Genomic DNA, 22,380 nt, shown 5'->3' on the forward strand with positions numbered 1-22,380 from the left:
TTTTAGTGACTTGAATTAAAACATTCAGAGAACATTTATCAAATGTAAAAGGACACTTACTAATCTCAGTGGAATGGGAACCGAGACTTTTCAAACGAGTCTTCTAGGCTGGAAAGCTGAGCTCAAACTGACAAGATACAAGTCAAATAAGTATTAATTCCTATATTTAGATTTCAAAACTAAATTACACAGACCAAGTATGGTGGGGATTTGGCGTGGCAGCAGCCAAGGAGCTGAAAGCACTGACCAATTCAGTCAGTCAGAAGGTAAAGCAATGAAATCTGACCAGTATCAAACCAAAGACCCTGAATCACTGATGGGCATATGGTTTCCAGCTCAAAGGCAGGTGTAATAGTATCAATATCATCTAAGCCTTTTAGAGCTGAGCAATAACCCAGCACCAGACTCCCAAAGACATACTGACAAGCCCCGGTTCATCTAGATCCCTGAGACTGGAGTCAAGAAACAATGAAAGACACTCAGAGTGGGGGAGCCCTGTGGAAAGTTGGAAACTGAAGAGTGAGGGTAAGATTGACAGGTACCTTCATGTATTTTTAAAACAGCCTTCTGTGAGTTGCTAAATGAGACACAAATGAGTAGGAATCTCAAGGAGGCAGAATTTGGCTCAACGTAGGAAACAGCTTTCTAAGACAGGCATGCAACAATGAAGGGGGCAGCCTTGGGGGACTGAGAGCACCCCAACCCTGAATATATGTGGGCAGAAGTCAAATGACCTGATAAGAGATTTGTGGAGAATGTGTCCAACTTAAGTGTCTGCCCTTGTATAGTTTATCTTTCAGCCAGAGTCTCATTGGCATCTGTGAGACAACATCCAAATTCTTCATGTCACAAAAGCCCCCACCACTGACTTGCATGCAGATCCCTCTGCCTGGGCTCCTACCTCTCTCACTTTCAGCCCCAGGGTATGCCATGCTACAAACATGACCAGCTTGTGGCTCATCACTTTCTTTACCATCCGGTCACACCACCGGATATGGACATGTGTGTCTGCAGGCTGTCTAATCTGCAATCATCCAGAAAGGCCGTATCCCCTGCCCCTCCAGTTCCCTCCTCTACACCTCCAAAACACCCTAGATTTTCCCTAGAGGCAGAATTTTCCTTTCTTGGTACAATAGAATGTGAACAATGTGGAAATGTGTCATACCTCCGGACCCCCAATTTCTACCATGGTGCCATAAGGCTGTTCAGTGTGTGAAGTGCATCTCGCCAGGCCTGTATTCCTTAGATCAAAACACAGTCATGGAGTCAAGCAGGATGTGAGCTTTCCAACCAAGGGTTTAGGGTGTTTTGAGTCACCCGGAGAACAGCCATCCCTTTGAGCCCTGTACCCCTAGGATTTCACACCGTACTCCTTTGTCTTTCAGGAGCACGACTTCATCCCCTCCAGTGCCCTGGTTCCTGGCCCCCCATCCTTCCCTAATGTTCCTTGCTTTCTCCTTACGTGGTCACTGACTCCTCCTTTAACTTCTTTAGCACATGTTGGTTTAGGCACATGTTGGTTTAGCAACCAAAGAAATTCTACTCATCATCATTTGTTGATTAGAATAAGTTTAAATCACATCTACTGCCCTTGTGCCTCTGTGTCTGTGTGGCAAACTTGTGGCAATACTTCCAACCGTGGCTGCTTTGGTGTGATGTCCCAAAGGTGAGGCCAAACTGAAACTACTCCTCATCACAAACAGCTGCTCTCCCTGCTCAAACTAAACCAATGGAGGGGGGATACCTGTGAGATTACACACTTCACCTTAAGCCACACCCAGTGCCCAGGGGCCTGCCAAGAGAATTGCTTTCTTTTGGACCAGTGAGATGGCTCAGGGGTAAAGGTGCTTGCTGCCAAGCCTGATGGCCTGAGTTCAGTCCCCCGGACTCACAGGTGGAAGAAAACTGACCTCTGCAGGCTGTACTCTGACATCGGCAAGTGTGTTGTGGTGCCCACTCCAACAAATACATACTTGTAAGAAAAACATTTATTTTCTTTTTGAGACAGGATCTCATTAAATAACCCTGGCTGTTCTTCAACCCTGGCCTGGAACTTTCAGAGATCTGCTTGTCTTTGCCTCTCAAGTGCTGGGATTAAAGGCTTGTGTTACTATCCCTGGCTAAAATATTGCATTTATTATTTATTTATTTATTTATTTTTAAACACAGGGTCTCACTCAGAAGCCTGGTCTGGCCTTGAACTCATGGGTAATCTTCTTGAAGGCTTTCGTCTCCCAAGACTTAGGGTTCCAGGCATGAGAGACCCACACCTGGTCAGAATTGCACTCTTGACTCTCACTTAGCTCTAGATCTCTGTTCTAAATGTTTGTCCTTTCAATCCTAGGACACAGGGCCAGTCTGTAAAGTTTTTCCATTTGAACCGCTGCAAGCTCCAGTAAAATGTTCCCCCATATTTTAATGAGCTCAAGAAAGGCAGAGCCATCACTCAAGCCTCAGTTTGAACCTTTGTAAAAGGCCTCGATAGACCAATGTGACACCAGCTGGACCAGATCATCTTCAGCTTCTTCTCAGGTCTGTGAGGAATGGCAATGGTCAGCTTTGCCATGGGTCATAACCAAGACATATGGGGGATTTGGAAAGTCCATGGTTCTTCCAACACTCTCACTTTTTCCCATAAAGCATCTTGAATTTCCTTCCACCACCACCCCGCTCCCACACTAAATGTTCCTGTGTGGACTCAGACTGAGGTTTCTGCATGTCCTCCAAGCAGGTCCCTGTCTCCAAGCATGTCCTCCAAGCAGGTGCTGGTCTCTCCTTCAGCCTTCTGCATCCATACTTCACAGGAGTTGAGGACATCAGAACTCATGGAATCCTCCTCTGGCTAGCCAGCTGAGATCTGTTCCCCAGACAGGCTGCCTGGACTGAAAATCCAGCTGTGGGGAGGGCTGGGACTGGCAGATTAACTGTCTTTTACTGGCAGATTAACTGTCTTTTACTTGCTGTCTGCTTTTCAAAAAAGAATTTTTTATTTTTTAATGTGTGTGTGTGTGTGTGTGTGTGTGTGTGTGTGTGTGTGTCTGTCTGTCAGTGTGAGTGCTAGTAGAGGCCAGAAGACAGATCAGTTATCCAAGGTGGATTTACAGGCATTTGTGAGCCTCCCTAGCCAGTTAATATGGGTGCTGGGAACAGAACTCGGGTTGTCCGGAAAAGCTGATCCATCTCTCCAATCTTGTCTGATGGTTTTATGTTCTTTTCCTAGTTTGTGGAACAAAGCGATACTAACCTCCACTTAATCATAATCACACAAAGAAAATCCACCTGCCCCACAGATGAGATGAGTCTTCTTAGTCATTACAGGAGGAATCCACCAAAAACTAGTGTGTGGCTTGGCATTCTAGGAAGCAGCCTTTCCTAGCAGGGTCTGTATAACCACAAGCCTTCCAGGGGTCGTATGTGACAGTCACATCATGTCATTTGCCAGCTCAACACTACTCCAGTCTCCCATCTGATTCAGAAAAAGTTCAACTTGGGGCTGGAGAGATGGCTCAGAGGTTAAGAAAAACGTTCAACTTTTTCATGACCGTAAGCCCCCCTCTACAGGAACCCCCATCACCCTCTCCTCTATGGGCCTCCCATGTTTGCTTAGCCCTTAGGTCTTCCCCAGACAGCTTTTCTGCTCTCTTTCATCAGGTTTTTACTTCATCAGAGGAGTCTTCCTTGGCTGGCATCTATAAAACAGTGTTTCCCATCTACCATGTGCTTTCACGCAGTGCCCCTTGGCTCCACCTTGTATCTTCGTGTCACTTAAAACCATCAGCTGTGTGTTTATTTGCTGATTACCTGGCTCTGCCTACTAAAATGAGAGCTCTATCACAGCAAAACTATGTTGTTCATTTTTTACTCTCACTTTCTAAGCCAGTACAAGTATACAGTAACAGTAAGTGAATGCCATGAAGAATGAATGCTGCTGCTTAGACAGTGTCCTAGGGTTTCATTGCTGTGAAGGGACAACATGACCATGCTATGAATTGAAGCTGCCTTACAGTTTCAGAGGTTTAGTTCATTACCATCATGCCGGAAAGCATGGCAGTGTATAGGCACACATGGTGCCAGAGAAGAAACTGAGAGTTCTACATCTCCATCTGAAGGCTGCAGGAGGAGACTGTGTGTCACACTGGGTGTGGCTTGAGCATATGAGACCTCAAAGCCCGATACCACATTGACACACTTCCTCCAACAAGGCCACACCTCCTAATAGCGCCACTTTCCAGGGGTCAAACATTAAAAAACACACGAGTTTATTCAAACCACCACAAGCAGCTAACTGATGTACGTGATGTCAGTTGGCCTGAGAGGTAAGTAGAAGGTATCTGGCCAAGACACATAGCCAGGCCCCTCCATTACATTGTCTAAAAGGAGGGTACAAGCTGAACCCAAGAGTCACACAAGTTGACTACTTCCCTCTTTACCATATGTCAGTTTCTCAAATGAATATGAGCATCATCAGAACTCAACTTCTTCCCTGACCACTGCCTTTTCCTGCTCTAAGAAATAAACCTTGGAGCTCTCTCCCAGTAAGATAGGCCTTCACACATATAAGACAAGCAAACTAGATATGACAGCTTTGTGTCCTAAAATAATTTGGTGCTTCCTAATGTTAAAGCTGGCCAAGCTCTCCTTTGTCTGGGCAAAAACAACCCTTTCAAAGAATAGACAAAATATCTGCTCCCCAGTTGTTGAGCCAACAGGTTGGATTTTCGCTGAAATCCCTTCCAATTTGTAAAGACTAGAAAATAATTCCTAAATCAAAAGCATGTTCCTTGTCTCACCCGTTTCAGAGCTCCCCGAAAAGAGAATCATCCTCCTTCTCCAACAGGGGTGGTGGGAGAGATGGGGGAAAGGCTTTTCACAAAACACAATGCTGAAATAATGCTGAAGGAAGGGATCCAGGTCTGCTTTCTGTTCTATTGTCTTACTCTGTCAGCTCCCACATCTCCCCAAATCCAAGCTTAATAATTTACAAGCAGAAAGACATTTAATAAATAAGCGGCAGGATTGGAGCTGTCAGCACCGCACAATGGGATTGTTTGCATCTTCCTGCTTGGCGTCAGCACCAGCTCTCTCGGCTCCCTTCAGCTGAAACAATCCCATTTGCTATTTTCATAAAATTAGTTCCTCTGCAGTTTCTATTAATCAGAACATTCTTTGGAGAGAATTATACTGGGATTTTATCACCATCTGAGTTCAACCATTCTGTGAGTCTGATGAATTTTTATCACCTCTCAGTAGCAGAGGGTAAAACATGGTGGGCGGGTGTTTGCATGCATGGAGCTCCCACTTGGCGTCAGCAAGTCCTAACAAACTGGGGGAGAGACAGTCTCCACCCCTGCCCATCTGAGTGGTCTCCCCTCCCAAGCATCTATAACTTCATATGCTTCTGGGGTTTTCATGGTTTTCCTTTCAAATTGTATAAAAGCTACAGTTATCCCACACCTGCAGCATTAAACCACACGATTCTAGTGGGCTGGTGGACACCCCTTCTGCCTTCCATATATATAGCCTACATACGGAGCCCGGAGCTAACGCTGTGTGTTCTGAGCTCCCCCAGTCATCCTTACCCCCCTTAACAACCTTCGGCTGGACTAGAAGTCCTGCTCCTCTGAATTCCACGGTTCAAAGAGGAAGGACCAAAATGCTTTTTAAAGAGACGATGTGAGAATTAAGTTTTTCATGACAGCTGCTATGGTTCAGACAAGTGTCCCTAAAAGGCCCATGTGCTCTGCAAACCATGGTGTTGTTGGGAGGCTTTAGGACACAGAGCTGAGGAGAAGAAAGTTGAGTCACTGGGGGCTGAGGAGTGTGCCCTTGAAGAGGCTATGGGGCCCAGTGCCTTTCTCTTTCGCTGTTTCCCAGAAGCAACCCAGTAAGCTCTTCTCTGTCACACAATTACCACCGTGTGGTAATTGGCCCCCAACCAACCAAAGATAGGCTGTAACGTCTGAAACTGTGAGCCAAAATAAAGGTTTCTTCGTTTGAAGTTAGCTTTTTTTTTTTTAATTAAGTTCTTATTTTATGTACATTGTATTTTGTCTGCATGTTCCTGGAACAGGAGTTATAGACAGTTGTGAGCTGCCATGTGGTTGTTGGGAATTGAACCCAGGTCCTTTGGAAGAGCAGCCAGTTCTCTTAACTGCTGAGCCATCTCTCCAGCCTCAGTTTGAAGTTATCTTACTCTTTTGTCACAGTCTTGGAAAGTTGATTAACAGTTGCTACATCCTTTTTGAAAACTGAGGGGGGGGGGGATAGAAAAGAGAAGGCAACTCAAATTACTGAAGTAAAGTATAAATGTCTAACATATTGACTGAAATGTGCCACACAATATTAGGGTTAATGAGACATGGAATAACAATTACGAAAGTTTTTATGAACTTTCTATGCTTCCAGTTTAGAGAACACCAGCTTCATCCTAAGTAAGGCGGACTCTGCCTGAGAAGAGAAAAATGCATAGGTGGAAGAAATGTTGTACTGATAGAACAGACTTGTAGAACTTTCTCTGCCCACTGAATGTATGATTTTTTTAGATAAGAAGTAACCTAATCTCTACCAATCTGAGATAAAATAATACTGCATGACTTCTAAGGTTTATTCGGTCCCAATAAGCAGATGGACCCGATTCAGTATAAGTATCTCTTTTTGTAGTTGTTTTATTGAGTTGGTGTCTTAGCATGAAGTCCTTGCTGGCCTCATACTTGCTATGTAACTCAGGCTGCTCTCAAACTTGAGACCCTTCTGACTCAGCTTCCTTAGTGTTTATGCTATAGGTATATGGCACTACTGTTAGGGCACATTTTAAAAGGTGCCACGCATTAACAATTACAGACGGCCTTACTGGAGACATCCAAGGTAACAAGAATCAACTTTTTCTTAAAGTTCCCAGGAGTAAGTACTTTAGGTTATAACCTCGTAGTTAGCTTTTGTTATTGTGGAGAATAAGCACAGCCAACATAAAAACAAATGGAACCTGTGTGACAGTCTTCACTTATAGCCAGTCTGAACTCCATGTAACAAAGTACTTTTATTTTGAGAAAATGTACACACAAAACAGAGCCATGACTCTCAAGTGGGAAAGGTTTTGGTTGGGGGCAGGGGCTTTTGTTTGAGACAGGATTTCTTCTCTGTGTAGCTTTGGCTGTCCTAGAACTTGCTCTGTAGACCAGGCTGCCTCAAACTCACCTGCTTCTGCCTCTACTCTGAGTGCTGGGATTCAAGGTGTTACCACACCCAGCTTTGTTTGTTTTCGAGAAAAAGTTCAGTGTTTCTCAACTTTCCTAATGCTTCAACTCTTTAATACAGTTCATGTTGTGGTGACCCCCAAGCACAAAATTATTTTTGTTGCTACTTCATAACTGTAATTTTGCTACTGTTATGAATCATAATGTAAATATTTTGTGTTTTCCAATGGTCTTAGGCATCACCCCAAAAAAGGTCATGAAGTTGAAGATGCTATTATAGGATTACCTAAGTCAACCTTGAATTTATGGTGATCCTCCTGCATCAGCCTTTCGAATAATTTATTTAACTTTATTTTATGTACATTAGTGTGAAGGTGTCAGATCTCATGGAACTGGAGTTGTAAACAGTTGTAAGCTGCCATGTGGGTGTTGGGAATTGAACCCGGTGCTCTTAACCACTGAGCCATCTCTCCAGCACCTGCATCTGCTTTTTAAATGCTAGGATTACAGGTGTTTACCATACCTGACCCAGAAAACATTTTAATAACTATAAAATATACAAGAAAACTTTTTATGTCCCCAGGAGATCATAGCATTCACAAACCCAACATACCTACTGGCTTACTTTCCCCCCCTCATCTCTAACAACAGCAGAATGATTTTACACATTTGAGAAAGACAAGTGAACATTGCTTCTTGTTATTTTGCTTCTATTTGTCCGCTTGGGAGAAAAGAAGACTGTTTAACAAAAGGACTTGCTCTTTATGGTTTGGATCTATAGTTCCCCAGAGGAGCGGTGGCCAGCACTGATGGGCTTTAGAGAAAGTGACGGCATCCTGGAAGCTCCGACCTCACCACGGGTTAATTACCTTAGATGGGTTCACAGTTAGACAGACAGCAGAAAAGGGGTGGAAACTTTGGGACAACCTCTTCTGACCTTTAGGGAAGTGTGGAGCATTGCTATCCTCCAGGGTAGCTGACTATACATTAAGGTTTGGCCCCTTGTTACACCTTGTGTTGCTGGCCTGGCACTACAAAACCATACAAAACTCATTAAGACACGAGAGTCACATTTTATTTCTTGTCTATCTGCTAAGCCTCCCTTACCTCCTAAATAATAGGTAAGAAACAGTAGATTCCTGCACTCAATAAAAGTCAGTCAGCCTCCACTGCATTCACAACGCAGTAATTCAGAAATAGGGTGCACTAAAAGCCAGGCTAAGTGGCCCATATGTTTAATCCCAGCACTAGGGAGGCAGAGGCAGGTAGATCTGTGAGTTCCAGGCCAGCTTGGTCTACATAATGAGTTCCAGGACAACCAGGGCTATATAGTAAGACTCGTGACTGAAGAAAGGGGGAAAGGGAGGAAAAGGGGGAGGGAGAGAAGGGAAAAGAGAGAGAGAAAAGAAGGGGAGGGATGAGGAGGAGGGGGAGGGGAGAGGGAGAGAGAAAGAACGCACAAAATCAGATTCAGGCCAGTTTTCTGCCCAGTGTTTCCATATTTTGTCTAAGGGCCCAGCTTTAAGAACCTCAGTTTGCAAATTGGCATTACTTTCGGTTGACACCGGTTGTCCCCTGGTGCTTCCACAGTGAAGAATGCAGACTTTGACCTATTTCCTTTCACTAGCCTGATGATTTGATCCAAGACCCTACAGCCCGGACACAAAATCTTAACAAATTCCGTTTAGCAGTTAGGGAAGAGCACTCTTCTGCAAGTGTGGACCAGTTGCCTTGATATTTTGACAATAATGATAAGGGTTTACTTGACCTCGGGCCTCTTCCCCAGTTGTCTCTTGGTTCCACTGGTCTTTGCTTGGGTACATGTGACCAATAAAGTAAGGCTGCGTAAGGATGTTATTCCAACCGGCGTTCTGGACTCAACTCAGAAGGGATGATGGGGGCCCTAAGGGGCCAAGCCGATCTGAACTGCCCCCACAACCCTACCCCACCCCCAGGATTGGGGACTGGCTGGTCATCAGATGGCGGGACAGGCGCTGGTGTCCAGACCGCGGAACAGGTCTCCGCTACACCGCCTCCCCGCTACACAGAGCCAGGAGCGACTAAACCCTCCTTGTGTTGTTGTCTGAGGGTTTAGTGGGTAAGAAGGTGTGATTGACAAGCGCCGCTATCCAATCGAAACAGGGGACAGTGCGTAACTGACCAATCGGAGGGCACAGCGGAGATTGACGTGCTCACCACCCACCGGGCTTTGCGTTGTCTGGCGCCCCAGCAAGTGTCAGCTAGTGAGGAAGCCGCTAAGTGTAAAAGAGCGTCTCTGATTGGTCTATCACAAATTTTGTGGCTGAAACCCTACTTGTGATTCGCCCAAAGTAGACACGAGCCACCGCCCTCTCCCCCGACCCCCTTGATGGGGACAGAGAGCGAGGTGTGAGGCTGGGTGAGGAACCCGGGAGCCAGGTGAGGACTGGAGGCTGGTGGCGGAGGCCGGAGGGTGGGGGTCGCGCGGGTCACCTCCTGCCACCTGGCTGCCGACCGGGGACTACTGCCCAGATCCCGGTGTCCCCCTGCGCTGCTGGGAGCTGACGTGTGCTCCGCCTGCCCAGGAAAAAGGGTAGGACAGGGATGCTCTGTCTCTACTGTCAGGTGGCACCTCCGTGGTCTTTAGGGGGCGTGGAAACCGATTTTCCCCAGACTTGCATGTGATTGACCAACAAAGATGGTGGCATTAGCATAATGTTTTAAAACCCAAACGAGCCTGAAGTTTTAAGTAGAAAGAAAGAAAGAAAAAGAAAAAAAAGTGGGAGTGCTCGCTCACTCCTTCGGTTTGTTGTCGTTTTGAATGGGTCTTGTTAAATATCCCAGGCTGGCCTCAAACTTGTGAGCCTAGGATGACAGGTGTCTACTACCACACCAGGCTACCTATCACACCTTCTTGGAATTAAGTAATAAAGACCGTTAAAAAGAGAGCTGAGTGTGGTGGAGGTGATCTTTATTTAGTCCCAGTACTCTGGGGGCGGAGGCCGCAGTTCTCTGAGTTTGAGGCCAGCCTGGTCTACAGAGCTCGTTCCAGGAAAGCTAAGGCCACACAGAGAAACTCTGTCTTGAAAAACGAAGATCCTCAGCCTGGCGGTGATCACAGTATTTTTCATCCAGTTAGCCCTAGCTGCAGGACTTTCCGTTTTCCCTGGGAACTGGGTGAAAGGGCAGGTAGAACCAACCTTAGATGAAGAGTGCAAGACACATACATTCCAAAGGGTCTGGAGAGACTTTAGGAAGAGCCTCACAGCCTCCATCACAGGGAGGAAAAAAACAAAACACGGAACACCTGGCCTCGTCTGCTCTTGTCAGCTGCTACCTAAGGTGTTTACACTTATACAGATTGTTTTTCCTACTCTAGGTTATTTACTTCAAATGAATTTACTCTTAAAATTGTGTTGGCTAAGCCACCACCTCTCAAAGAATATTTGAATAATATTCTGTTTCTTAAGTAAATGAACATTTTTTTTTTAATTTTAATCAAATTTCACTAACAAATAATTTAGCTATTCCAGAGGCTTGGGGTGTGGCTCAGCTGTCCTAGGATGCCTGAGGTCCAGAGTTCTGTCCCCAGCACGGCATAAACAGAGTGGTCCACACACCAGTAATCGCAGCGTTGGGAAGGTAGGTTCGGGGGGTTCAGAAGGTCACTGGTGCTGGAGCAATGGCTCAGCTGCTAAGAGTACTTGCTGCTCTTCCAGAGAGCAGAGTCCAATTCCCAGGTCTAAAACTGCCTGTAACTCTAGTTTCAGAAATCTGACGCCCTCTTCTGGCATATACAAGCACCTGCACACACATACACAACAGTTTAAAAAAATTAGAATACAATAGTTTGGTTATAAAATAATGACCCTCATTTTAGAAGGGCTTGGAGCCATTTATCCCGTCACTTAAAAGTCGTACCATACCTGTAACTCAGTGTCACCTGAGCCTGTCAGCATCTTCTGTGGGATAGAAGATCAGTGTTTCTGCTGTTACCAGCTTCAGCTGCCATTTATCCTGATTTCTAGGTGATAAGAGGCTGTTCGTGTCTTTCAGGTTATTGCACCTTATCCAAAACCGTGCAGCTAGTCCTGAATAGGGAGTTTCCTTCAAGGCAACCCCATCAGCTCAGCCCGTCACACTAGTTGTTTCTGTTGTCCCTTTTGACCCCTTCCCGTTTCCATGGCTGAGACAAGCTTTCTTTATCTGGAGAATTGTGGTAGTCCCCTAACTGATCACCCAGATGAGGAGGATTAAGGTGGACGGCATTGGATGGGGGGTGGGAGATGGTGAGGATATTGAGACAGTGTGAGGAAAATATCTGCCTGGCCCAAGGTAAATAAGGCAGTTATACAATCTAACGGGTGTCTCTGTCTTATTATTTGTGATAGCGGGTTAGATAGTACTGCCGTGATAATCATAGAACTGATAATAAAGGATATGTAGCCCAGCACTCATCTATTAATTATTTACTACAACATTACAGCTAACTTCTATTTACTTTTTTTTCTTGAGCTTTAACTTTTTTTATTACTTAAAAAAGCTCCACATGTATTTTGCTTTCTGATTCTGTGCCTTCAACACGTTCACAACAGTTTTCTGCTCGTCAGTAAGGAAAGCTACTTGATTCCGTCATGGGCACACTTAGCACACAGTGGAATCACCGTCGGTGCTGAGGACATGCTTTTTTTGTCTTAGTCAATCTCATAAGGACTTCAGGTCTTACAGCAGGAACCCCTTGAAGTCCGCCTGGGTGCATACCACATGTGGACTTAGGTGATTTCCCAACCTCCGTGGTGGAAAGGTGATCAGTCCTGTTGTCGGCAGTGTGAGACAGCCTAGTTTTGTTAGAGGCTGTGTTGTAGGAAAGCCTACGACCGTATGTCAAATGATGGGCTATGCTGAGTGTCTCTAAACACCGTCCCTGGAAGAGGAAAAAGAAAAGGCAGCTGTTTGTTTACTTCTATGTTTTTATGTGTGTCTGTGTTGTTTTTAGAGAGGGCCTCGATGGCCTGGAACTAGAGATCCTTCTGCTCCAGTCCCCTAGGTGCTGGATACAGACACAGGCCACTGTTCCTGGCTTGCAACTTGCTTTTGTCATGCAGCACTGCTTTTCAGACATAGTCGTGTCAATGTATGACCGAGCCCATTCATTTGAAGCATTCTTTGTGAGAGTATAATAAATCCATTTGTTAGGTGTGTAGCTTTTCCCTCCTATTTTGCTACTGAAATTACAGAGAATGTCCTAATGTGTGTCTCCTTAAATGAGAGTTACTAGAACTTTTTTTTGAACTTTCAAGGTTACTACATGCCCCCAAAGGATATTTGACGATTTGGTTGGAATATACCAGGGAGCTAAGAATGTTGGGGCAGTCTTCAAGTGAAGAATCACCCTGCATCTTGTGCAACTTTCCGGTGTCTTTCAGGATATTCATTTAATAATTATCTGGGCCTAGAACCTAACTCGGCTTTTTGTGTTAACGTGATGAGATTTCTGGCACAGTTCAGTAAAGTGTAATTTCCAGGAATGTAAATCAAGGGAAAATTATACTGATCTGTGGTTAGGAGCTTTAAACGAGGCTGGTTCCTCAGTGTAGAAAAATCACGTAACTAAGGCAGCACAGCTCGTGGTATTTGAGTTGCCAGCACAACACACCTGCAGAGCCTGCACGTGGAGCTTCGGCGCTCGTGGTGCTTCTAAGTTTAGGTGCGAGCATCTGACTACTATACTTCATTATGTATTCTAGTGTAGTCAGCCTGCACGCTCGCGTGTTTAAGCATATGCTGTTTCATTATGAATTACTTCCACTGAAAATCAACTTCTGTACATGCTGTACAGGAGGTCGAGTTTTATTGTCTTCTGGTTAGATAATCGTTTATGTTACCACCACCAAGAAGCCCTCTACGCACTAGGCTGTGTCGCCAGCTCCTTCCTAGGGCGTATGAAGTTCTCACAAATGCACAGGTCTGTGCCTGGGTTTTCAGTTTCGTGCTATTGGTCCACGTGTCTTTGTCCCACTGTCACACTGTTTTAATTACCTTGCTATCATAATGTGTCTGTGGCAGTTGGTGACAAGAAAGGCACATTGCCATTCCTAGCTCTCAGAGTGATGTTGGCTGTTTTTGGCTTTTTACTCTCCTGTGTGAATTTAGGATTCATGTCCCCGTTCCTTAAAAAAAAATATTTTTGGATTTTGGTTAGAATTGCACTGAATTTTTATGCTAAGAAAAATTGAGATCTTTTAATTAAACCATCCCATCTGAAAGCATGAGTTTCTTTTCTAAACAGCCTGCTTTATTCCACTGTACAGGTACTTTTAAAAGGCCTTTGCATAAACCTGTAGAATCTTAGCTACAAAGATCTTACAAATATTTGTTGCATTTAATCATATTTATTAGATGTGTACATATGAATGTTTGAACTCTATTCAGATGTTTAGAAAATAGCAAAGCCATTATGTATTCACCACCACCTAGGTTCAAGAGCTAGCTCAGGACTAGGCTGTGTCACACCAGCCCCTTCACTTCATCCCGCCCCCACCCTGACAACCCCTAATAACATGAAATGCCCAGGCACCATGTTCTGTGGTCTGACATGTGTTGTGTGTGCCATAAAGAATCACTACCTTTTAAAGAGTACATTTCACTTTATTTTTTAAGAAGGTAACCCTCTTGATGTCATTAACTGCCCAATGACCATTGAGTCATCACACAAAAGGTTTTATAATAAGTGAAAGGTAACACATACAGAAAATGTCACAAACCCCAAAGTACAGCTAGATACAGGTTACCAAAGTTACAAAGCCAGATTACTAACACCCGGACCAAGAAACAATTTTATCACCTAGGCCCCATCCAGGCACTCAAGGTGAAGACTCCTGACAGTGGCCTAGAGCAGCTGGACCTGTTTTCTAACATCATATAACTGGATTCTACGATGAACTTTTCACTCTGCCCACTTGTGAAACTCGCCCACATTGTTGGATATAATTGCCGTGGACCCTTACATGTATTGGCCAGTCAGCTGTCCTCTGTAGGACGTTTGTTCTCATAGTTTTCTCTGATCTGTTTCTGAAATGTAGTAAAATCCACTAACTTGGGTTTGCCATTTATTGTAGCGCTCTTGTGTGCTTTGACTGTACATTTGAAGATTTGAAAGTTTTTTTTTGTTGTTGTTGTTGTTTTTTGTAGGTTCATATGTTCTGGAGGTTACATCTTTGACAAAATTACTTCTTTCAAAACTGTTCTTGCTGGTATTTTTAAATCCTTACCTACGTTTTCTTGTTACTAATACTGCTGCACTAACTTACATCTCCTTTTGTTTCACCCATTTGTGGCAAAAGTTCACAAGATGAACTTTCCTGTCCTAACCATTTGAAGTGTGCCGTTCGGTGGCGCTCAGCGTGTTTACACGACTGTGAAGCAGATCGCCAGGACTTTCATCCTGCAAGACCCAAACTCCGTGTTTATTGTCTCTGCCCCATTTCCCCGTCCTTGTATTTGCTTTGCTAGTGTCTGCCTCGCATGTCTTTTTCAAATTTAGTGTTTTCATCCTCTCTTTTGCTTTTTCTGTCGCTTTTGTAAAGAGCTACTTTTATTTTACTTTACATTTATTTTATTGTTTCATTTAAAATCCAGAATGAAAATCTTTCAGCAGTCAAGTCCGGGGTGCTTACATTTACTATGTATGATTATTGCTGTATAATAGAAAATAAAATTTTCATTCTAGTTCTCTGCATTATGGGCTGAGGCCTTACTTGGGGAGCCCTCTTAGGCCTTCATCTCCTATTAGAACCACTGAGGACTTTGAGACCAGTTCCTGCTTATTCACTAGGCTTTGGGGGTGCATTAAATTCAGAGCACTTTAGAATATTAGCTTTTTACATCTTCTGGTCTTAAACATTCCATTTTGTTAATCACTTCCACTGTTTGGTGAGGCCCTTCCCTCATTAGCCCTGTGCAGCATATTAACCAGCACTCCCCGTCACCCTTCTACACTTTGCCGTGGCCTTATCTCCCCATCACTTGAGTTTTGCAGACTGGTCAGCGTGGCTTCATTTATGCACCAACAAATATTTGCTGCAAATAATCTTTATGCTGACAACTGGGGAGAGCAGGGCAGGCAAAACAGGTTCTGTCCTCCGGAGTTTACTATCTTAATGAGAGAGACAGAAAATGAACTTGTAAACAGATGGGTAGATGTTAACTGTTGAGGCTGAGGCTGTGGATCAGTTGGAGAGCATTTGCCTGGCCTGCAAGGGCCTGGGGCGTTGATGGCAGTGGTGAAGAGTGCTCTGAAGGAAATAGACTGACAAGTTGCTGTAGATGGGAAGTCAGAGAAGGTCTCTCTGAGGAGGATCTTTCTCTGATGAGCCACAGTATCAACCATGAGGAGAGGCCAGGGCAGCCACACAAATAACCAAATACCAGGCGCCTGCCGCGCTGGGGGCTGACAGTTGAATCCTGCCTGGGGAAACAGCAAGCACAGAGAAATACTTGCCGGTGCTGCAGCTACTCACATGCCGCCCATGGGGCTCCAATGAGGGCAGAGCGGTCTGCAGGGAGGACAGGCAAGTGGGGGCTCCCTCTCTACCATCCTGCCACCCTGATTCCTTCCCAGGTGTGCCAGTCCTGGCAGCTCCCTTAGCCTTCTCGCTGTCTTGACTCTCCGTATGCTTTGCTTTTAGCTACAAATAAGAATATCACGTGGATAGCCGTTTGCATCACATGGTTGTCTAGTAGACCTTAAGCTTTTGTGGAATACGTATCTTATTTACGTCTGTCACCCTAACTAGGAGCACAATGCTTTCCGTGGTGGGCACAGCACAGTGTTGATTGAATAATTTTTTTTTCCAGTTTATGGTTAGAGTCTCTTTTCTAACAAGCTTACAATGGAGTACCTCAATCCATTTCTATTGTATTTAAATCATCAGGTAAAAGAAATCTAAGGAAGAATCTGTTTTCTTAAGATTTACCTGTGACCCCGAAAAGCAAACTTGAGGACATTAGATATTAAACTCCAGACCTCATTAGTGGAGTGAATAATGCCCTCCACAAACAGCCCCTAACTTTCAGCATCTGTAAATGTGATTCATTTTACAAAAGGATCTTTGCCCAGGTGATTAGACCTTAAATCTGGTGATAATGAGCAGACAGAAGACAGAGAAGGGAGATGTCATGTAGAGATGACAGTTAGTGGAGGCACAAGCCAGGAAATACGTGGAGCCACCAGAAACCAACCAGGACTCAAGGAAGCATTTTCTCTCAGATCCTGTAGGAGACACGTGGTCCCACAGACACCTCCAGGTTAGACCTGTGGTCTCCAGAACTGAGAGAACATTCGAATTCCTGTTGTGATCCACAGCTCGGAAACCAACACTAACAACCTCCTATATAGATAAGATGTAATACCTTTCTGATTGCCATGACTAAATACTTAGCAAATCATAAGTGCCCAAAAGGGTGATGTCTATTCTCTTATGAGCTGGGCATTGTCTTCCTTCTGTGAATAGGAACTTGACAACAGAGTGAAAATTTCTGCCTTGTGATTGCATACTAAGTCCAAGTTCGTACCTCGGGTTTAACTGAAGCTTCGGCTTTCTGCCTTGGCTCTGCAGCCTTCTTGAGAGTCCTTGGTTAGAATTTGTAGAGAAAGAGAGCTTGGATTTCTAATGTAGGCTGGGGTAAAGTCAAAATAGAGCCAAAAAGGCCAAATTTGAAATTACAACGTGGAGAACAGAAAGCAACCTCTCTCCAACCCTCCAGGCCCCCCACCTCTATTCCTGCATAAAGAAAGCTCTGGGTTCTATATTCCCAGTTTTCATTAAGGGACTCTGGGGCTGGACATTCCAGAAAATTAAAGACCCATTGTGAGTGAGCCTCCTGACATATTGGTCATCAAGATTCCTTGTATTGAGTTCAGGCTTTCTGTGTTGTCTGAAGAGTAAGTGCACACAGGAGGGGCGGGGTGGCCAGCCAGCGGCTAATGGTGGTCTCTGTCCCGTAGGATGGCTGGCATGGTGTTGGGAGTGGGTGCCGGCGTGTTCCTCCTCGCTCTGATCTGGGTGTTGGTGCTGCTGCTGTGTGTGCTGTTATCCAGAGCCTCTGGGATAGCTAGGTAAGGCATTCTTTCCAGCCGGGAGTCCTAGGTAAAAGCAATTAGAGGCAAAAATCGCTGACGCTCATTAAACATTTAGAATTCAGAAGATCATTTTTGTAATTACTGGCAGATTGAATGAGTTGCATTTTAACCTCTTATCATAAGCACTAACTGTGTTATTTATGCTCTGAGGCAGAGGTGGGAGGAGAACGGAAGTGCGCTTTTCCCTTCTCACTGTGGAGGAGATGGAGGGGAGCGGGTGGAGACCAGAGAGGACAAGGACATATGCTTTGGCTGCTATTAAGGCCCTTAGGTGTTGTAGGTGGTAGTCTTGTCCAGTTGTTCAGATTTATGGCACATGCTTGGTCCAGTCCCTAAGGCTCTAGCCTGGGCCCACAGACACCGAGGCTCACAGTGAGTTGGCCTGGTCCTCTGCATCCGGCCATAACCTAATCTTGGAGGCAGGTAGGATACACACTCTGGCAAGGTTATGTCAGTAATAAACAGAGCTACAGTACTGAAGTGTTTTGGTCTGAAAAGAACAAAAGCCTATCGGGATGGGAGGGATATGTGTGTCTGTGTGCACACTTCGTGCAGAAAACTATGAATTCCCATTGTTAGGAATTGGGAATGACCAGACATACGTAGGAATGTGCCCAGATGCTAACCTGTCTGGGAAGCAAGGCTTTGGAATGGAGAACTTTGTGGCCCTTAAGTGGCTGTGACCCCAGGGAGGAGCTGGCACAGGCCCAGCTGGTTAAAAGTAGAGTGTTGGCAGCACCTCTGATTCTCAGATCCTTGTGTCCGCAGGTTCTCCATCGTCTTCGTCGTCCTGGGTGCTCTGATCATTACTATAATTCTGTTGCTTTTTCCTCGAGCCAGTGAAGTCCCAGCCCCAGAGGTCGAAATGAAGGTAAAGCTATTAGGTTTCATTTTGCCCCTGATCTCAGCCTTCTCCATCCTGCCCTGTGGCCTCTTTAGACACTGATGGGGATCCAGGGGGGTTACCCTGGAAAAGAGTTTTCTGAATTCCACTGCAACACCACCAGGCCATGATTTACCTGGTGTTCTGTCATGGGCCATGTGCATCAAGTTGAGTGACAGCATGGGAAGCCACTTACTACTGAAGAGACGGAAAGAGAAGAGAGTTAGGAACTAGGAACTGGCATAGGCCCTCAGTGTGGTGTTCCCTGCTCCAGGTAGCATTGGTTCAGAATCTCAGATGCTGGTCAAAATCGATGTAGTGTTCTCAGGGTGCCAAGTGACATGATTTTCCATCCTCTGAGCTTGCCATTTTCCACTTGTGGTATCAAGAGAATCATTTCCATCAAAAAAAAAAAAAGTGTTTGGGAGGAGCCTTTCCACGGGAGGCAGAAAGTGAAGTCACAAATGAGTTCTGTGTGAATGATTCTGTCATCTTTATTTCCTATACCACATCTGCCAGCCCCTACTTCTGTAAATAGATTTGTGTCACCTCTCTCACTGACCCATTTCTGCAGCCCTCACCTATTCTGGTTCATTCCTGACTTAGGGTCTGGTTCTATCATGTGTGGCTGGTCATAGACTTTTGAGAAGGGTACTGACCTCTTCTGTCCCATTACATCTTCTTGTGGCATTCTGTTCCCTTCTAATAGCTATTTTAATCTTGAAGTAGGAAGCCATGATAATAGCTAACATTCTTAAAGGATCACTGTATTCTAAGAACTGTGCTAAATGCCTTGTTTATAGTGTCTCATTGAAACCACACGGCAAAGCCTAAGTGGTATGAAGTTTACAATATTGTTTTCAAGGTAAGTTTCAGGTGACATGTCAAGGTCACACTGTCCAGGAAGAAGCAGAGCAAGGGTTTAAGCTGAGATCTCTCCACAAAATCTTCAAACTTGTCAGGCGGTGGTGGAAGACATCTTTGATCCCAGCACCTGGGAGGCAGAGGCAGGTGGATCTCTTTGAGTTTGAGGCCAGCCTGGTCTACAGAATGAGTTTCAGGACAGCCAGACCTACACAAAGAAACCCTGTGTCACAAAACCAAAAATTAAAATTAAAAATTAAAATTCACACTTGTTAGAATCCAATAGAATATTAGAGACCATCCTCTAGATCTGACAGATTGTCAGTTTGATACTGCCCACAAAATTACATAATTTTTGAAGTAAAGTGAACACACTTCCAGCTCTATCTAGGACTAATGATGGTGAGAGGAAGAAAATTAGTTCTGGAAACTCTAAGGGAAATTATGCTTACTACACAAATTCCAGGAGTTATTCCCTTGGGTGTCAGCTCTCTCTGCGTCTAGCTTACCCCAGTGTCTTTGTTTTTAGGAGACAAGAGCGATATGTGCTGCCATATTTGTAATTACTGCAGCTATGACTACTGGAAAAGGCACAGAGCAAGCACCGCTTCTAAATCACTCCCTCCCTTCTGTCATATGAGTTTCAGACTCAGGAGACAACCGGGATTGAGCAAAATATGTTTATCAGCATGGCCAGCAGAATCAGAGTTCTCGTTTTCAGGTTCTGAGAGCTGGCCCCTGCAGCAGCCTGGCTCAATACTGTATCAATAATACATGGCCTGGGCCTTCTGCACCCAAGGCCTGCTAATTGGCTAATTAAAAAGTGAAACAGTCGAGCGAGCAAACATGTAGCCCGCGAGAGACTTGTTCAGTACCAGAGCCAAGGTCAAAGTTATGTTAAAGCTGTTTTATCAACCTGACCTTGGTTGTAAGTTGACTGTTGGGGTGGTCTCCGGAGCAGCTGGGGTGGCTGCAGCCTTCTTCTTGATGTCTTTGGATCTCGCATCTCTGCTTAGATTGTTCAGGTACTTTGTGCATCGACACGGTATTAGCTTGCTGTTGCTGCTGTAACAAATTCCTGACAACATAATAGTTCCTACCGGAAATTTATATTCTACAGCCGTGTGGGTTAGCAGTCCATTACCAATCTCCCTGAGTTAAAATCAAGGGTGGGCAGGCCCAGGCATCTTTCCAGAGGTTCTGTAAGAATGCTTGCTTCCTGATCTGTTCCAGCTAGAGCAGCTGCTCTTAGTGCCTGGCCCATGGCTTCTGCCTATGGCAATCTTCAGAGCCAGCAGTGTGCCATCTCTCTGACTGCATCTGCCTCACATCTCTTTCCAAACCCATTTTTCTGCTTCTTTTGTTTTGTTTTGTCCTTGAGACAAGGTCTCACTTTATAGCCTTGGCTGGTCTGGAACTCATTGAAGATCTGCCTGCCTTTGCCTCCAAGATGAGATCCAAATCTTCAGTTTTTGAAGACTCTGTTTATATTGGGCCTGCTCAGATTGGATAATCCAAACTAATCTCTCAACTTTAAGGTCACAACCCTATCTCCACTATGTCATGCAATCTGTTTGTTCACAGGTTCTAGGGATTAGGCTATCATTATTATTATTATTATTATTATTATTATTATTATTATTATTATTATTATGCTATTATTTGGGCTGTGACAGTTACTTATCAAGATTTGGGGATCTCTCCAGGAAATGAGTCCTCATGGCTTCTGTGAACCTAGGCCCTGCCCTCATTTGGTTTATGAAACCTGCTTTTCCTGCCCACTTAAGCATAGCTGCTTAGCTTTGGGGAGAATAGAGCTGTGTTCTTTGGAAGTGGACAGCGGACATCTGGGTAGAGCCAATACCAGATACAGGTTTTTGTTAATAAAGACCAGTGGAATTAGGGCTTCACGTATGACTGGTTACCAGGCAACCAACTGTATTATGGGGCAAGTTACATACCCTTTTAGCGTTTTAATGTCTGAGATAAGTGGCCACTTTCCCTCGCTCTCTTGCAATTAGGGTTCAGAACGCTTGTGATGAACGCTTCAAAGTCATCTCGTTCTGAGAGCCATCCTTTCTCCTAAATTGAACCATTTGTTTCCTGTACCTTATTGTTATTATTAGTTGTTGTTGCTCTTCTTCTTCTTCTTTCTCCCCTCTCCCCTCCTCTTTTTCTTTGAAAACCTTATATTTCCTACTCAGGGAGCTGAAAGTTTTCTTACCCATATGCAGAAGAAACCCAGGGCAAGATGCTACCTGAAGTTACAAAGAAACTGTGGGCATCAGAGCTCAGGCAGAACACAGGCAGGGCGCTGGAGCGACGGAGCTTCCATTTTGATATTCTCTCTCTCCAGATTGTGGATGCTTTTTTCATCGGCCGCTATGTCCTGCTGGCTTTCCTCAGTGTTGTCTTTCTTGGAGGCCTCTTTTTGCTTCTTACTCATCATGTGCTGGAGCCGATCTATGCCAAACCACTGCGGTCCTGCTGAACATGGTAATGGAAACATAGGACATGTTGACATCATGGATGACTCAAAGGCACTCTCTGGAGCCTTGACAAGTTTCATGTCTTCAGACCAGAGGATAACCATTTGTCACTAAGACAAACCTCTCGAGCCCTGGCTTTTAGAAACCTGGTAGCAAAATAGCTCGATGGACATAAATTGTCACCATCTAAAGACAGATACAACTGTCTTCTTGGAACCTGTTCTCAGGATTTCTATCTGTTTTGAATGAAAAGTAGTAACAATGATCTGCTTGGGGTAAGTGTTTAGTCAAGCTGTCAATAGTGGAGCTGGGGAGAAGGTGTTTTAGGTTCTATTGTCCAATAGAAGAAACTGGTCCTATTTGATAATGTATAAATTGTAAGTTCTTAGTTGGGTATTTGGAACCATTTGGAAGAGAAAGGCATTCAAACACAAAAGGTTGCTTTAATGGGATAGTTTGGAAGATGTATTAGGCAGCATTTACTGACCATCTCTTATGTGTAATTCCACAGAGCTCTGTAAAGGCAGTGTGAGTGGCACTTGCCCAAGTCCTAATAAAGCAATAAACAACCATCGAAGGGCTGTCTTTTCAAACTCCTGGCTACAGCTTTTGTATATTTACACTTTAAGTTTGCTCAGAGATTAGAAGGGAAGTATGGAAATGTTAAATATCTTCCTAGCATGTATCTTGGGCCTTTTACTCCCAGGATGTGGTGGGCTCTGGGTGCCTTATTTAAGTATTTAGTATCATGTTGGGCTCAACTTTGGGTTTAAGCCCTTTGTTTCCCTTTGACAGTACTGGGGAGTGAACCCAGGGCCTCACAAATGATAA

General features: G+C 44.6%; 1 protein-coding gene and 1 long non-coding RNA gene across 3 annotated transcripts; one reads left to right on the forward strand and one right to left on the reverse strand.

The window, feature by feature from the left end:
• The first annotated feature begins 9,537 nt into the window (after nt 1-9,537).
• Tmem218 (transmembrane protein 218) lies at nt 9,538-22,121 on the forward strand. 2 transcript variants are annotated; one of them, XM_055622378.1, is made up of 5 exons: nt 9,538-9,611; nt 10,697-10,814; nt 17,179-17,289; nt 18,082-18,184; nt 21,417-22,121. In XM_055622378.1, the coding sequence occupies exons 3-5, from the start codon at nt 17,180-17,182 to the stop codon at nt 21,549-21,551; spliced, it is 348 nt and encodes a 115-aa protein (XP_055478353.1). In that variant the 5' UTR covers nt 9,538-9,611; nt 10,697-10,814; nt 17,179; the 3' UTR covers nt 21,552-22,121. The 2 variants fall into 2 exon arrangements, with proteins under 2 accessions (XP_055478353.1, XP_055478352.1); XM_055622377.1 differs by lacking the exon at nt 10,697-10,814 and having other exon boundaries at nt 9,544-9,611.
• LOC129687792 (uncharacterized) lies at nt 18,673-20,077 on the reverse strand. The gene is made up of 2 exons (XR_008721812.1): nt 19,982-20,077; nt 18,673-19,190 (listed from the first exon to the last, which is right to left on the reverse strand). It is a non-coding gene; the product is annotated as an uncharacterized LOC129687792 (long non-coding RNA).
• Nucleotides 22,122-22,380: the final 259 nt, after the last annotated feature.

The sequence above is a fragment of the Psammomys obesus genome, unplaced genomic scaffold (genome assembly GCF_907164565.1).
Source record: "Psammomys obesus unplaced genomic scaffold, mPsaObe1.curated_primary_1811, whole genome shotgun sequence".
Classification (NCBI taxonomy): Eukaryota; Metazoa; Chordata; class Mammalia; order Rodentia; family Muridae; genus Psammomys; species Psammomys obesus.